Consider the following 15456-nt stretch of genomic DNA (forward strand, 5'->3'; position numbering starts at 1 on the left):
TTAGTTGGTTTCCATAACTTGGCTATTGTAAATAGTACTACAGTGAATATAAGGAGTGCATCTATCCCTTCAAATAAGTATTTTGGCATTCTTCTGGTAGATGCCTAGGATTGCTGGATCATATGGTAGATTTATTTTTAAATATTTTGAGAAATCTCCACACTGTTTTCCATTGGGTCAGGACCAGTCTACCTTCCCATCAATGTATGAGGGGTCCTTTTCCCCCACAACACTTGCCATTTCCAATCTTTTTGACAAGGGCTATTCTTGCAGGTGTGAGATAATATCTCATTGTGTTTTTGATTTGCATTTCTCTGATAAGTGACAATAAGCTTTTTTTTCCATATGCCTTTTGGACTTTTGTATGTTTTCTTTGGAGAAGTGTCTGCTTCTCTCTTCTGCACATCTTTTTAATTGGGTTATTTGTTTTCTCTAGAATTTTCAAATGTCCTCTATTGATCTTTTTACACCATGCCTCTCCATTGCTTGCTTACTTTTTTAAAGTTTCAATTGCCATCTTCTGTTCATTAATTTTATTTCTCAGGACATTCATTTGGTTTGGTTTTGTGTGTGTGTGTGTGTGTATTTTCTTGTATATCTTTGATCAGTTCTTCTGGGTTTTCTTCCATTTCTGTGAAATTCTTTACCATAGCAATTTTGAAATCTGTATCTGATAGAAGGAAAAGATCTTCTATGTCTTTGAGGTTTGAGTCTGGAAAGTTGCTCTCTCCTTGTGGGACATATTCCCTTGAGGACACAGGACGCCAGATATTGGTGGTGGTATAATGGAGACCACAACTGCATTTTAAAGTAGGGTATTTCAGCCTGAACTCTGGTATCTTTTTGGGCTAGATGATTCTTTGTTTTTCAAGGTCTGGCCACTACACAGCAGTAGTGTGCTTGTGCACATACACACACGCCCATGCACATGCACACTTTAACAAAAATGTCTCCAAATATTGACAAATGTCCTGTAAGGATGGGAGCAATGTAGCCCCAAGTTGAAAATCACAGGCATAAAATAGTTAATTGATACTATTTCAACCTATTTCTGACTTCCATGGAATTTTTGCAATCTTTTCTAAAAGCAAGTAGAAATTGAATTTCTGTCTAGATATGATGCTTAACTCTCACATTATTATTAAGAGACTTGAAAAATGCAAAAAATATATTTATTCATGTTTAGATAAGCAAGAATTGACAAGGTACACAATCCTAGACAGGAAAACAGATATATATTCTAGATAAGAAAGTAAAAATTATCAACAGAGACCACCTATTGAAGTTTCTTAGAGTCCTAAATATGAAACCTAATTGAAAATGACCACATTATATTAATTTGCAATTATAGTTCATAAAAACATTATTGTGTTTCTAATAAGAAAGCATTTTTAATTAGAAAATGGCAATTAGGTATGTTCCATTTCTTCTGAAAGCAGGTATGTGATAAACTGAAAGCAGAGAGGGACCTAACCATATGTACAGGGGGCATCTCCAGTAGTAGGAATGCTGGTCAGTGTCTCCATGTGACAATATTCTTATGGCTCAATGACACATGATTGTATGTAGCCTTCCAGACCTTAACTAATATAAACTAAAAAGGAGCAAAGATTATAGTTGGCTGACTTGTCTCCAATTTCTAATTCTTAAGTGGAATGACCACACCAAAAACATTCTTTCCACTATATTCAAAGTGTTGGTTCAACAAGAAGTCCTTCTCTTAATGCTGACTGCCAAAATAGACTTAACAGTTTGAACTGCAAAGAGGTAGGGCTGTCACAGACCAAGTTTCCGTGACAACCATCTCTGGCAGGTCCTGGCCAGTTCTAAGGTATGGCATCCAGACTTGCATCCCCTCACTATGCAAAAATACAGTCCCCATTTATTTTTGAATTAATCAACTTCTTATTTATTTCAAAAGAGAGATGCATTTTCATAAGTCATTCACATTTATATATGATCATCTTGCTTTGATAAACCTCGTTATATTCAAATAAAGAAAAAATTAAAAGTGTATTGGAGTAAATAATTTGCTATATGAAAGATTCTTTTGCTTTGCAACAGAACTTGCCATATCACTCACTTAAATAGCAAGTTTTCCAGCATATTTAAATATGACTGTTATACCATTTCAGGAATATATATTTTGAGTAACAGGAGTCTGACTTGTGTATATTTCATGCATGAATTTTTGTTGTTTCTTTTCATTTTTGGCATGTGTGTCTTATGGGCACATTTGTTGGATATAAGAAACACAGTCCCTAGATTTATGAACAATTACAGAGAGGTAGTATGAGCACAGGCAATCTGGACCAGGTGACTTCTTCCCCAGTGACCTGAGAACCAGTGAGTGGCAGGTGGCATGACATGTCCTTCCAGATGACACTGGATGCATTAGTCCTACAATATTCTATTAAAAAGGGCCCACTTGTGGCCTAAGAATGTAATTATGACTTCTACAGCTCTATATCCCTTTGGCAAAGTCTGATTTCACTTTAATATCATAAAATAGTATTTTCAATGAGTAAAATATGTCTAATACTTTCTTACAAATAAAAGAAATTGGAATGAGTCACCAAAAATAAGTTTGAATGTTTAACTGATAAAACAATCAAATATATATTTAAGATCAGTCAATAATTCAACCAGTTGAAATACTATAAAAATGAGATAAAATGAATTACACAGAACTTTGTACAAAGAATGGATGGTGAGCTATGAGAGTGGCCTCAACTATGTCACTTTATTCTCATGGCAAATAGCAAGCATGTAGCTGGGCTGCCTTACCTCCAATAGAGATGATGGCATCGAAGCCCTGATCCCTAAAAGGGAGATTAAGGTTGTCACATACCATGACTTCACATCCTCTACTCCGGGCAATCTCTACCAATGGCCCACAGTAGTCACAGCCCAGGGTATGTACCTGGCTGTTCACCTTAAGATACTTTCCAGTCCCACAACCTACAAGAGAAAAACCTGTGTTATTTGCTAACCTTAGTGGAAAGTGGAAAATTGTTAGTTTGTCCTATAGCAAGAGATAGTGTAATTTTATATTAACTAGCATAACAGAATACAATGTGGTATGAAGGTATTCACAAAATCAGAGTGCGCTTACATATTTTCATACAGAATAAAAGAGGAAAGAAGGAATGGAAAAAATAATATTTAATGAGGTTGGCAGGCTAGCACAACCCACAAATGGCACTAGCCAGCAGGGATTGATAGTTCCTTAGCATCCTACGGATGGCGTATAGTCTCTTTACAAAAGCTGCCTTCACATATGCATTTCATTATGCATATCTATATCTTATAGTGTTATTCTCCAGTTAGCTTCTCCAAACATTCTTAGCACTTCCTGGCTATACAAAGTAGACTATTGTCAGCAACCTTTCAATGACCATAAGTAAAATAACTTATGTAATAAAACATGCTTTTTAAAATTTTTTTAAAATTTGATTTTAAATACAAAAAGGATTTCAACATTTTAAAACGTAGTCTACTGTCACTGCTAGGTTTTATAGTCTGTACTGATGCAGTATAAGAACTACTTTAAAAAAAAATTGACAGCCATTTTCTGATAGCAGCAACCCAAATAATTCAATATTTTACAGGCCAAAGATGTAAGTCATTCAGAGCTTACTGCTATTACAGCGAAGAAGGTAGTAACTTGAATAACCATCATGAAACAAAGCTGTCTATAAACCAAGTGTTATTTAATTCCTTTTCCACAAATACTAAGATATCATTAGAGCTTATATTTGTATCTTCTGGTATTCTATTCTGCTTGATATTCCCCCCCCCAAAATCTAGTTTATCCAAAAATTATTAGTTTGCACTGTCTGAAATACGTCATTAAATCACCATACTCTTTACTATTTCCTCTTCAAAAGATGCTAATGTTTCTTGATGCTAGCTGAAACAATGGACAGTGTATGAAACATTGTTTTTTTCAGTGTAAATGACGGGGGTATTATAAATAGTTTCAATCCCATAGTCACTGATTCCTAAGCATGCTTATGAGAAAAAGTATCCAATATTGGTGGGCAATCATGAGAAAATATAATTTTAAAAAATACTGTAAAATTGAAATCCTCAACATTTTAAAGATGATATATATTTTAAGAAAAACATCTTGTTAGCTCATTTGCCTTTTTGAAATTGGTTCAGGGGATAGGTTTAGAGAAATGGAAGGGAAACTACTCCTAGATACTAATAAAAACAGGTGCATAGGCCATTAGAGTTAGAAGTACTATCTAGAGAGCACCTGGTAGTAATGAAGAAACTGAAGACTTTTCAAATCTCAACATCTCCTGAAATGTTCCTAGTGTTGTTGGCACACTTGATTTATCCTGTATTCGTTCCCAATGGCATTTATTTTTAAGGATAGTAGTGGAACTCCTAAATAAGATGCAATTATTCATTTCTCTAAGTGCAAATACAGAAATGTTAGAAAGGGAAGATTTTATCCTAATGAGATCAAAACTATTGCCAGGCATAGTCACCCCATTATCTTCAATGTGCAAGAAATAAATCAGAACACTTAGGTACTGTAGCAGTCTCCATGATTGTAACTATCATGCCTCCCTACAAAATCTCACAATGATAACCTTTCATAATAGTGAAGCTAGAACAGTGTCTGCATGTTTACATTCCCCTCTGTTTTGTATTCTGCATCACACTATGACTAAAGAGGGAAACATTTAATCACATTGAATTATTTTAACTCTAGAAAATATTTTGGCCAAGGTAGGCAAGAATTTGCTGAAAATAACTAAATCTGAGTGCTCCCTCTGAACTTTGCAGAAACAACTAAATTTTTAAAATTTGAGGTCTTCACTAAGACCTTATCTGAAGAAAATTATCTTTCCCTATGGGAAAAGAAATATATACCCTATTTATTTTCCATTTCATATAACTTTCTTGAGGCCAGAAGCAAGATAATATTTTTTTAATTATTATTTTTTTTAAATTTCATATATTTTTACATTATTTTTCATTTTGCACAATGTATGCATTTCCCCCTTGTTTTGATCCTATTCCCTCCTTCCCCACCCGCCGTAGTGTGTCTCTGGTTAATAGTTGCTTGTTGATTTTGATTTTGATTTTATTATAATTAGTCTTTTTCCTGGTTCCTTAATTACGTTTTCTAAATTCCTGCTATGAGTGAGACCATCTGGTATTTTTCTTTTTCTTTCTGGACTACTATGTTTTCATTCTGCAATGGTTTCTGCCACATAGTCGGAGTGCTGAATTTATGGCCTCAATAAAAGGCTGATAATTAAACTGTGACTTAGTAAATTATATCTGACCACAGAGATGGGGATTAAATGCACTGAGAGTTAAGTAGCAAAGGTAATCTTAATTTTGTTATAAATTAAAAAATAAAATGTTTTAAACTATTAGGACAATTGTTTCTGATAGCAGGCAAAAAGATAGCCTTGTTCAAAAAGAAATTAGCTCTGCCTTTTCTCCTGCTTTCTAAATTAACCCAAGTAAAAATTTCAAGTCATAGAATGCCCACTATACACATCTAATGATCTGAAGTTGACTAGTCCATTTCAGGTGGAGGCATTGCCACAGTTACACAGACCCCAGTACTACCTGAGATCCTCTGCATCACTGAAGCCTTTTCATTTAGGCTGCAGTTCTGATTCACTAATTCCTGATCCCTGCTCCCAAGACTGAAGTTCAATCAAGAGCCATTCTCACACATTTCAGCAAGTCAACTTGGGTGAGGAATTGGGTGATACAGTTAATGAAACCACAGTCAAGTCAAAGAAAAGTTGTGCCTCTAAAATAGTGAAACAACCTAGAGAATTTCTGCGGCAACAACAGGAACTCAATTACCTCTAGATGATTTTTACTTATGTATAGATTTATTAGTAATTAATTATAAATTCCTAACCTAATGACCAGTTAGTTAACCAACACAACAAATAGTTGGATGACTTTAGCCAAGTGAAAAACCTAGAAGGATAAAACTCCTTTTGGAGATCCTCATATTATCCTATTTTCTTTTCTTCTAATCCCTTTGGGTTTCTTTCTTTTCACTTATTTCTTTTTGTGTTTCAATTTTGTTTTAATAAAATAAATTTTACACAAAATTTCAATTTGTTTTAAAACATCTTCCATTGTGCGGTGAAGATACTGAAGATACTACTTATTTCACCTATTGGAGAATAAAAACTGGAAATAGTACAATTCAAAACATATAAATAGGTAAAGGAATATTTACTACAGTTAACTATTTTCATAGAGGTGCTTAATGAATCTTATTTATACCAATATTAATAGTTGCAAAATATAGCAAACAAACATAAATACCTGTTAATATGGAGCTATTAGCATAAAATACTATGCAGGTTTTATTAGCCAATTTTATAAGCACAAACAAGAAGTGATCTCCAGGATGTATTAAAAGAAACAAAATCTAAGTATATGAATGTATAATTCACTACTATTTCTGGGATCAAAAAGGGAAAATCCACCCATAAAAACATTCATATGCGCAAATATGCTTATGGCTGTGATGTGCTTCCTGGACAAAAGATGCATCAAATAAACTTTGTTCAGACATGAGTTGTGTTGACCGTGATTTCAATGTTAGTGAATCAACAATATACAGCAAGTAAGGTGTCTTTAAACAGAAACATACATGAAACAAGGTGAGGTATTGAACAGTTGGTAAAAGATGTTGCAACCAGAAGCTCATAGGAACCTAATTCTACATTTTCCGTACGAGCACTGATTTAGTATTCACTAGTTCAGTGTTCATGACAACTTTACAGAACATAAGTGCGGTGAAAAATGACAATCATCTGTATATTCTTTTTATGATTTCTTTCTTTGGCAGCATATATAAAGAGGCCTTTTGCCTCAAGAATATTTTTTAGTAGTTTAGTTGTTATCTAGTCCTTTAATAATTATTTTGCTATATTTAAATCTTTTTTTAATTTTATTTTTGTATTCCCTATACAATTGCAACCCCCTTATTTTACCCAATCCCTCCTTTCCATGCCTCTCCCCTCCCTGCCCTCATAGTGTGTCTCTGGTTCATAGTTGTTTGTTGATTTTGATTTTTTTTTCTTATAGTTATTTTTTTTCCTGATCCTTTATTTAGGTTTTCTAGATTCCTGCTATGAGTGAGACCATCTGGTAGTTTTCTTTTTCTTTCTGGCTTATTTTGCTGAGCATGATCCCTTCCAGCGCCATCCATGTTGCTGCAAATTGCATGTGTTTATCTTTTTTGAATGCTGAGTAATATTCCATTGTGTATATGTACCACATCTTTATTTCATTTAAAATTTGTGGTATAAGGTATGAGAAAACAGGTATGTGCATACCTGCATGTGTGTATAGATTGTGTGTGTATATAGTTGCCCCAAAGCCATTGACTGAATAATTCCTTTTCCTGCAATTGATTTTAAGATCCTGGTACATACTTTGCTTAGATTTTGGATAGCAAGAATTCCAAAGTCATTGCATCTTCTGAAACCAGATTTGTCACTTAAAAATTGACAAGACAGAGTTATTTTTCAAAAACTATCCATTTCTGCATGACATGTACACCTTCCATAAATTCCACACTGTTCATTTCTTCTTTAACAACCCCCAAACCTGGACAGGTAACTTTCTCTTACCAGTATTTAAAGATGAGTATAAATTAGACAAATGTAGGATTCTTACAGGTGCTGTCTTCATATAGTTGCTAGAACACAGTTTTAGGTAGGCATAACCAAGGTGGGACTCCAACCACATCTTAAACCTTAGCGTGAGATCTATTGGGCTATGGTTTACTATGTCTCAATTCAGAAGAGAACAGAATCAGTCTCCCAGGCAAAACAGTGATTATGATAATATAAAATGATTAAATATATGCTATAATAAGAAGACCCTGACAGAATAATTAAGGGAAGGGGTGCATTAAATTATTAAGAGGCTGTAGAACCTTCTCTATGATTTCACAGTTCTGGCTTTTCCTCCAAAGGCATGAAAATCACTTAAGATGAGCCACCAAAACACTGTATTTACAAATATGACTGTCTCTCAATGAAAAATGGTCAATTTCACAAGCAGTCATTTTAATCCTGATTTTTTCAATCAGTGTCAGGTTTATTTTGTTGCAGATGTGCACAGAGCTTCTGAAAAGACTGCTGCAGTCCAATATAGAATGTATAGGAAGTACAGGAAGTTTTCTACTTGGTGGCTTACCGGCAAGAATTTCTGCCACAAAGTGATTAATCTGGGTTTTAGCATGCCAAAGACACAGTTTCAGACTTCTGCTTAAAGCAAAAATGAGCCTGAAAAGGAAAGACACAAGGGGATATATTTCAGGCTGTGTGGCAAAAGTGTGGGTTACCTATGTCAGCGATGAGGCTGCCTGGCTTCTGCTCCTGGAGGAACTGGCGGACCCGACGCCAGGCTTTGCTCTGTAGATCACTAATGAAAGGAGCAGTGCTCTCATATACTTCATGCACATGCTTCTTCTCCAGCTGGGCGGCTTCATCCTGGGAAAAACAGAAAACCACCAGAGGGCCAAGGTCAGATTGTGCACCAGAGGCGCTGAAAGAGCAGACTTACTAAAATGGGAAACCAGCAACTTCAAAGGTTGTGCTGTTTTTATATTCTGTTACTAGCTGCAAAGAACAAAATCATCACTGTAATTTCACCATTGTTGTCAAAAGACAAGCAGATGCATTATTTTTACTTGCAAATCTTTAGAAAATGATGGTTTGGGGAAAGAATGATCTTTGTAGATTCCTGTGCAAGATCAATTCATTTTGGAAGTATATACAAAAATCTTTTTTTTTTTTTTCAAGATTTATTTATTTATGCATCCAAGAACTGGGGTACAGGCCAGAGGTGTGGGGGGGGGGTGAGAGGATTCACCAGAGACCGAATGGGGAGCAGAACAGGCAGAATGACTGAAATATACTGCTGAGGGGTCAGTGGGCGAGTCAGGAGAGGTCTGCTGAGCCATGTGGTTAGCTCCCTGGCTGGGGAGCGACCTTGTGCTGCAGTGGCTGCGGAGAGCTTCATTGGTTGTGTCTTAACCCCTTGCATCACCTGGGAGGCCCAGTATATACAAAAATCTTACTGCAGGTTCACTTTGGATAAAATCTATCTGATGCTGAATAGATTGAAAATCTCTAATGGGTAGCGCATCATTTTAACGCACTAACTACACGCTATTGATTCTACCTTTTTTTTTTTTAATTGAGGTAATAATGGTTTACATAGTTGTTGGTATTTGGGGAGTATAGTGTCTCTCCTTCAGGTGTTATTACCATAAAGCACCCACTACCAAGCACCCACAGTCCTCCACTATAGTCCATAGTGCTCCCTTCCCACTTTGTTCTTGCCCCTCCCCCTCCTCCTGTTTTTGGATCCCAACAATTTCTACATACTGTTACGATTCTATTTTAGAAAAGTGTTCATTTCTTGACTGAATTGTTTCAGCAGTCTATAAATAGATTTTTCTTTTGGTCCTACAGTCCCTTTCTTTCAATTATGCCATATGTATCTTCTGAATAACTGCAATGCTTCCTATTACTTAGATTTATTTAAAGGCATTTTATAGCTTGTCTGATCAGGTTCAGGTGTCTTGGGAGAGCATAAAAGGCTCTTTCTGACCTGGTCTCAACTACCTCTTGCTGCTGTTTCTCACCATCCTTCCCCAGCATCAGATGAGCCTGCAGTACGCAACATTCTATGTAGTGGTGGTTTTTTTGTTTTTTTTTTTTTCCCCAGAGGCAACACAATCTGTCAGCCCTAGGCCTGGCTAACCTCTACTCATTCTTGGCATAGCTTCAAGCCTGCCAGAAAGCTCTGAAGCTTTCTTTGACCTTCCCACTGGACAAGGACAATCAGAAAGGGGCAGAAAATATATTAAGAGCTGATTGTATGTTTCAGGCTTGGTCTTTCAATTATTCACTTATGGCACATAAGTGAGGAATATCCCAGGGAAGTAGTTGGGTGCCCAGATAGTGACTTTTCATCAATCAATATAAAAGTATTTTCAATCACATTTAAGAAACTATTTGGCTCTATTTGTACATATCAGCTAGTTCAGCCCTGCCCTTCGACTCATATTGCATCCCATGCATATCTCTGCAGATTACAAAAGGCTGTAATAGTCTCTCAGATATCATTCTCTAGCACCAGCTGGAAGGTCCTAGAGAACAAGGGTTTGTGTGACTTAATGCTGACTCCCTAGTACTTAATGCTGACTCCCTAGTACTGCAGACTTTCAATAGATGAACAAACAGAAATAATCAGAACCAGAATGGGATCTAACTCTGAATACAGAGGGTAGCATGGGCTTTGGTATTGGTAGAAGGAGCAATGAATTTTGTGGTAAGGAAAGGGAAACTGTGCTGAAAAGCTTGTAGATGCGAGGTTGGTAAAAGAAGGGATTGTCCCTTGACAACCTCTGAGACCTGTCCTCACCACCTCTTCTCCCACCCTGAGAAATAAGAAGCAGCGGGGTGAGATGTCTGATTAGTTACTCCACTATAAAATATCTTCCCTCCCCCGCTTAGTATTTAAGAAATATCTTGTAGAGATACTTTCAGATCACATAGATACCTTGTTTATCACACTCTCATCCAATTCTAGCAGCTCTTTTGGGCTCTTGCCCAAAGCAATTATTACTACAACTGTTACCAAATGGTGATAATTCTAATTCCTTCATTCCTTCTTGCAAGGAAGAGCTTTATAGGATTTACTCTTAAGAAAGCAAACTAGCAGTAGGTTTTCTGAATTACAATGGAACTGCCCACAGCCCCTGCACAAAATCTGGCAAACTCCTAACAGAGTACAAATCTCATTTGTGAGGTCTGACAAAACTTCCACCCAAATTGAAACAGCTTATATTGCACCCTCAACTAGAATTTACAAAGTAAACATATGGCTGGCTATAACTGCCTACACACAAGAAAACCCAGACAGTGAGTGCTTTGCTTTTTAATCAAAATCTCAGTAGAGTTAAATTTATTTATATTTTTCTCCTCAAGGAATTAATCAGGAAATACAAGTCAAAGAATCCTAGGACAAATACAATTTGCTACACTGTACCTACAAATGTTAAGTGACCATGAAAACTGAGTTGTAGAACTGGGACTATTCAATATGACATTTTTGAAATTCTGTGGATTTATATTTCAGCAACATTTCCATATGATTTATAGATACAAACAAGTATCTTGTGAGTTTGGTCATGTGATTAAGCTAGTAAGATTAGTATTAAAATGAGAATGCAGGGTTCCCAGTGAAGAAAGGATAATACAATTTAGTTTACCCAGGCTTCCTTTTCTGTATGCTGTCAATACCACTCTCATAAAATACTCCAGATGAAAAAGGTCAGTAGTTCAAGGTGCATTTTGTATGCCTCCTGTGAGGGATATACACATGTACAGGTTTTGAGAAATCCTGCAGATAGAGTCCTAATTGATCTACAATTTTAAAAGATCACTCTAGGTGATTGTTTTTACTTGTCCATCACCACCCTTTTTCTGATAACTTGTATCTTGCCCTCCAATGGATGGATGTCTTACCAGGTTGGGCCAGTCATGGTATCCCATAGCCATAAGACACAATCATTGGATCAGAGGCAGTGATATTTGGCATTTTCAACTGTGTGGGCGGTTAATTTTCTTAATCTCTGCATTGTTCAAGGGTCAACTATATGTGTGTGTGTATATATAATATGTATATATGTATATGAATACATATATATGTATTCAACAACTCATTATAAGAAAGGTTGACTATCTAGATTATGAAAAAGTAAAAACTACCAGTCCTATTAGAAGATAACTTGTTTCTGTGTAAGTTTGTCCTATTTTCTTCTTAATAAATAGTAACATTTTTCTTTCCTGACATTAAAAAATCAGAGAAAACTGAACCACTGCTGTATCCCACTTTTTAAAGCCTAATTTAATATTGGGAACCAAGTAGTAATTTTTGTCTATGACCTCCTCCAATCTTCCCAAATATAAACTCCCTAATTCCTATATTTCATAGAACATGAAATATTTTGTATTTTACAAATTATTATAGTGACTTAATATCTCTACTAGATTCTAAAGTTCTATAGAAGAGAGTTTTCATGTACAACATTGTTTAGTCCTTTGGATCTAGCTCTAGACTTATATAATAGGTCTAAATATCTTTAACGAATAATGAGTAATAAATGTGAACAATGAAAAATAACTAGGAACATTTATCAAAATGACATGAAAGTAGCTAATATTGAGTAGATAAATTGTACTGGAATGGCTTAATAAAATTTAATAACATTGTCTTAAATAGTATATATTTATTTAAGCCACCATAATCAAAGTTGACTCCTAAAATGTTTATAATTTTTTCAGGAACAAGGTGAAATCATTCAATTTAGTTCTGGGAGGAAATATTGTTATGTTGTATAGAAAAAACCTAATTTTTTGTTTTATTTTTAATAGCTTTATTTAGGTATAGTTGACATACAACAAACTGCACAAATGTAAAGTGTACCAATTGGTAAGTTTTGACATTGTCTAAACCTATAGGAAACCATGAAGACATGTTTTGTAAGTAAAAACAAATGTAAATATCGGATATTTTTCTCTAAGTTTAAATGCCACAGGCGATAAAGTATTTTAAAAAGAGAGATAGCATAAAATTGCTTTAAATTTCAAAGACAAAGTCAAACTGTAATTTGAAAGTAAAAATACAAATTGGTCAGGACAGTTCAAAGACTTTATATTATAAAAAACTTCACTATAAAATACATATTTAAAAAAACTTTTTAAAGTGTGATACTTAGAATCTACATGTTATTTTCACATACAAATTATACTACAAATTTTTGTATAACTATCATCTTACAATATGTTTGTCTTATAAATGCATTTTGTTCTCTAAAAAAATACTAAATCTATTCTTGTTCTTTTAACTTACTCTGCATGACAACTATTATTCACATTCCTTTTTGTACTTCGAACAAAATAAACTCCAACTTACCTTCCATCCATTGTAACAAAGTTAAAATGATAGAATTGGAACTAGTTAGGTTTACTGAGTATGCACAGCTTCCCCAAAAGCTCATATTATTTGAATTGTAGTAATAGCCAAAAGCTACTAACCTGAGTCATCTTGTGATGACAGGAAAATCACTTTTCTTTGTGAATTGAGGCAGTTTCCACCCTCAAAGAGTGACAGTTGCTTCTTGTGACTTTCTCAATGCAGAATGCACATATAAAGCAGTAGTAGTGAAATCAAATAGTGAGGTCCTTCACATGATGACTCACTTCACATGAAGGGAATACAGACCCTATTAGGAAAAACATAAACGTTAAATGTCATTTTGCATAATAAAAATACTAAATCAGCTACAGCTCAAGTTGGTCTTTTAACCTATGCATACATTCCCAGAAAATAGAGATGAAAAAGAACTGTTAACCTGTAGAGCTTATCAGAATTATAAGAGCAGTTTATAAGTCAGTACCTAAGCTTTCTGTAAGACGTAACAGTATTTTCTCCCAGAACTGAATTGAATGATTTCATCTTGTTCCTGGAAAAATCATAAGTATTGAGAGTCAACTTTGATTCTGGTGGCTTAATTAAATGTATATTAACTAATATAATGTTACTAAATTTTATTAAATCATTCCAGTACTATTTATCTGCTCAATAATTGCTCATCTCAGCTACTTTCATGTTACTTTGATAAGTGTTCCTAGTTCTTCTTCTTTTTTTTTTTTAAACATATTCTTTTTTTCTTTTTTTTTTTTTTTAAGATTTATTTATTTATTTATACAAGCGCTGGGTACAGTCAGAAGCACAGGAGTGTGAGAGGATTCACCAGAGCCAGAGCAGGAAGCAGAGCAGGCAGAAGGACAGAAGTACACTGCTGAGGGGAGCAGCGGGCGGCAGGAGAGGTCTGCGTGCCATGTGGGACCCTTACCCGGTGGCCGGGGAGCAGCCGGGGATCGAACCAGCGCTGCAGAGGCTGCGGGCAGCTTCGCAACCCAGCGCTCAACCGCTGCGCCACCGGGGAGGCCCCTTATTCTTTTTTATAACTTTGTTTCTTTTTTAAAATACAGTGGGTCTGTCATGAAATCCATCAAAGGGCATTTAGTTACAAAAAAGGGATCTTTTATGCCAAAAAGCACTTTGTGATATAGAGGTCATGCGTATAGAATGAAAAGTGAAGAAGGCCCTGTAATACTTGGGGCCTCATCCCAGATGCATCTGAACATGGATCAGAGTTCTCAACCATTTCCCTAGTCTTTTTTTTTTTTTTTTTTTTAAGATTTATTTATTTATTTATACAAGCACTGGGTACAGTCAGAAGCGCGGGAGGGTGAGAGAATTCACCAGAGCCAGAGAGGGGAGCAGAGCAGGCAGAGGGACCGAAGGACACTGCTGAGGGGAACAGCAGGCGGCAGGGGAGGTCTTCGCGCCATGTGGGACCCTCCTCCTGCCAGGGAGCAGCCGGGGATCAAACCGGCACTGCAGAGGCTGCGGGCAGCTTCGCAACCCAGCGCTCAACTGCTGCACCACCAGGGAGGCCCATTTCCCTAGTCTTTAGGACCTTTGTATACCTAGTGCCACAGATTGCACCTCATATCATATACAGTGATTCTCAGGATAGTGTGGTGGGCTTACCCCAACTCCCCCCATACCCTATCTCACCCCAATTTTGGTTCCTATTTAAGAATCACTAATCTGGGTTGCTTTAGAAAGCTTCTCTCTGGTCTTCTCTCTTGGAATTTGCTTACAAGTTTGTAACCCCAGTCATCTCTCAATCACGTGCAGGCGTATGATCTGCAGCACTGAAAACCACAAAAGTTGACTTTGTAGGATGAACACTTAAGAAGCATCTTGAAACAATTACTAGTCAAAGAATCTCATCTTTTCTTTCATAGTTTAGAACCTGCATTAATCATGAAAGAGATAATGTTTGTTTACTGAGCACCCAAGTGCTAATTCCCCAAACTAAAAGCTTTCCTTTTGGATTTACACTTCCTTGCCCTGATCTATAAGTCCCATTGTCTGTGTACCTTCTTTTCAGGCATTCATGTCCAAATGAATTATCTCTTTCAGACATGTTAGCCAGATAGTGTAGCAAATGAAAAAAAATTTCGATAGTGCAGAAGGCATTTGTGATTATGTGGTAAGTGCAGGGCAGGAGGCTTTTCTCTATCTCTAAATAATAAGCCCTAAAACACCTTTATACATAATTGACTTGCCATAAGTTTACTAAATTATGATCCAGTTTGTCTCAGTCTGAATTATATAATCTTCTTCAAGAAGTTTCTGGGAAAAGACAAAATAGGCTAGTATCTAAAATTTTTCAGATGAGTCCTTTTTATTTCATTAACCATATATCTTGGGTGTAGTTAGTATTAAAAAAATGCATTTTTTTTCCCTTTTCTTCTCGAATAAGTAGGAAGTCATCTTTTAGGGCAA

The 15456-nt window shown here is 35.8% G+C and overlaps 1 protein-coding gene and 1 long non-coding RNA gene across 5 annotated transcripts in view; one reads left to right on the plus strand and one right to left on the minus strand.

Annotated features, from left to right (window-relative positions):
- LOC119257768 (uncharacterized) overlaps positions 1–15456 on the plus strand; it is a 203181-nt gene that overhangs the window by 33965 nt on the left and 153760 nt on the right. The gene's annotated exons all lie outside the window — the stretch shown is intronic.
- TRMT9B (tRNA methyltransferase 9B (putative)) overlaps positions 1–15456 on the minus strand; it is a 44790-nt gene that overhangs the window by 6641 nt on the left and 22693 nt on the right. The window contains exons 2-4 of one of the 2 annotated variants that reach the window (XM_037525984.2): positions 13128–13315; positions 8360–8507; positions 2788–2961 (exon numbers count right to left, since the gene is read on the minus strand). In XM_037525984.2, the coding sequence (XP_037381881.1) occupies positions 2788–2961; positions 8360–8507; positions 13128–13136 (331 nt within the window). In that variant the 5' untranslated portion in view covers positions 13137–13315. The remainder of the gene's footprint in view (positions 1–2787; positions 2962–8359; positions 8508–13127; positions 13316–15456) is intronic. The other variant, XM_054700832.1, reaches the window with a different exon arrangement.

Source organism: Talpa occidentalis, unplaced genomic scaffold (assembly GCF_014898055.3).
Source record: "Talpa occidentalis isolate TD23 unplaced genomic scaffold, MPIMG_talOcc4v2.1 talOcc4.4, whole genome shotgun sequence".
Lineage (NCBI taxonomy): Eukaryota > Metazoa > Chordata > Mammalia > Eulipotyphla > Talpidae > Talpa > Talpa occidentalis.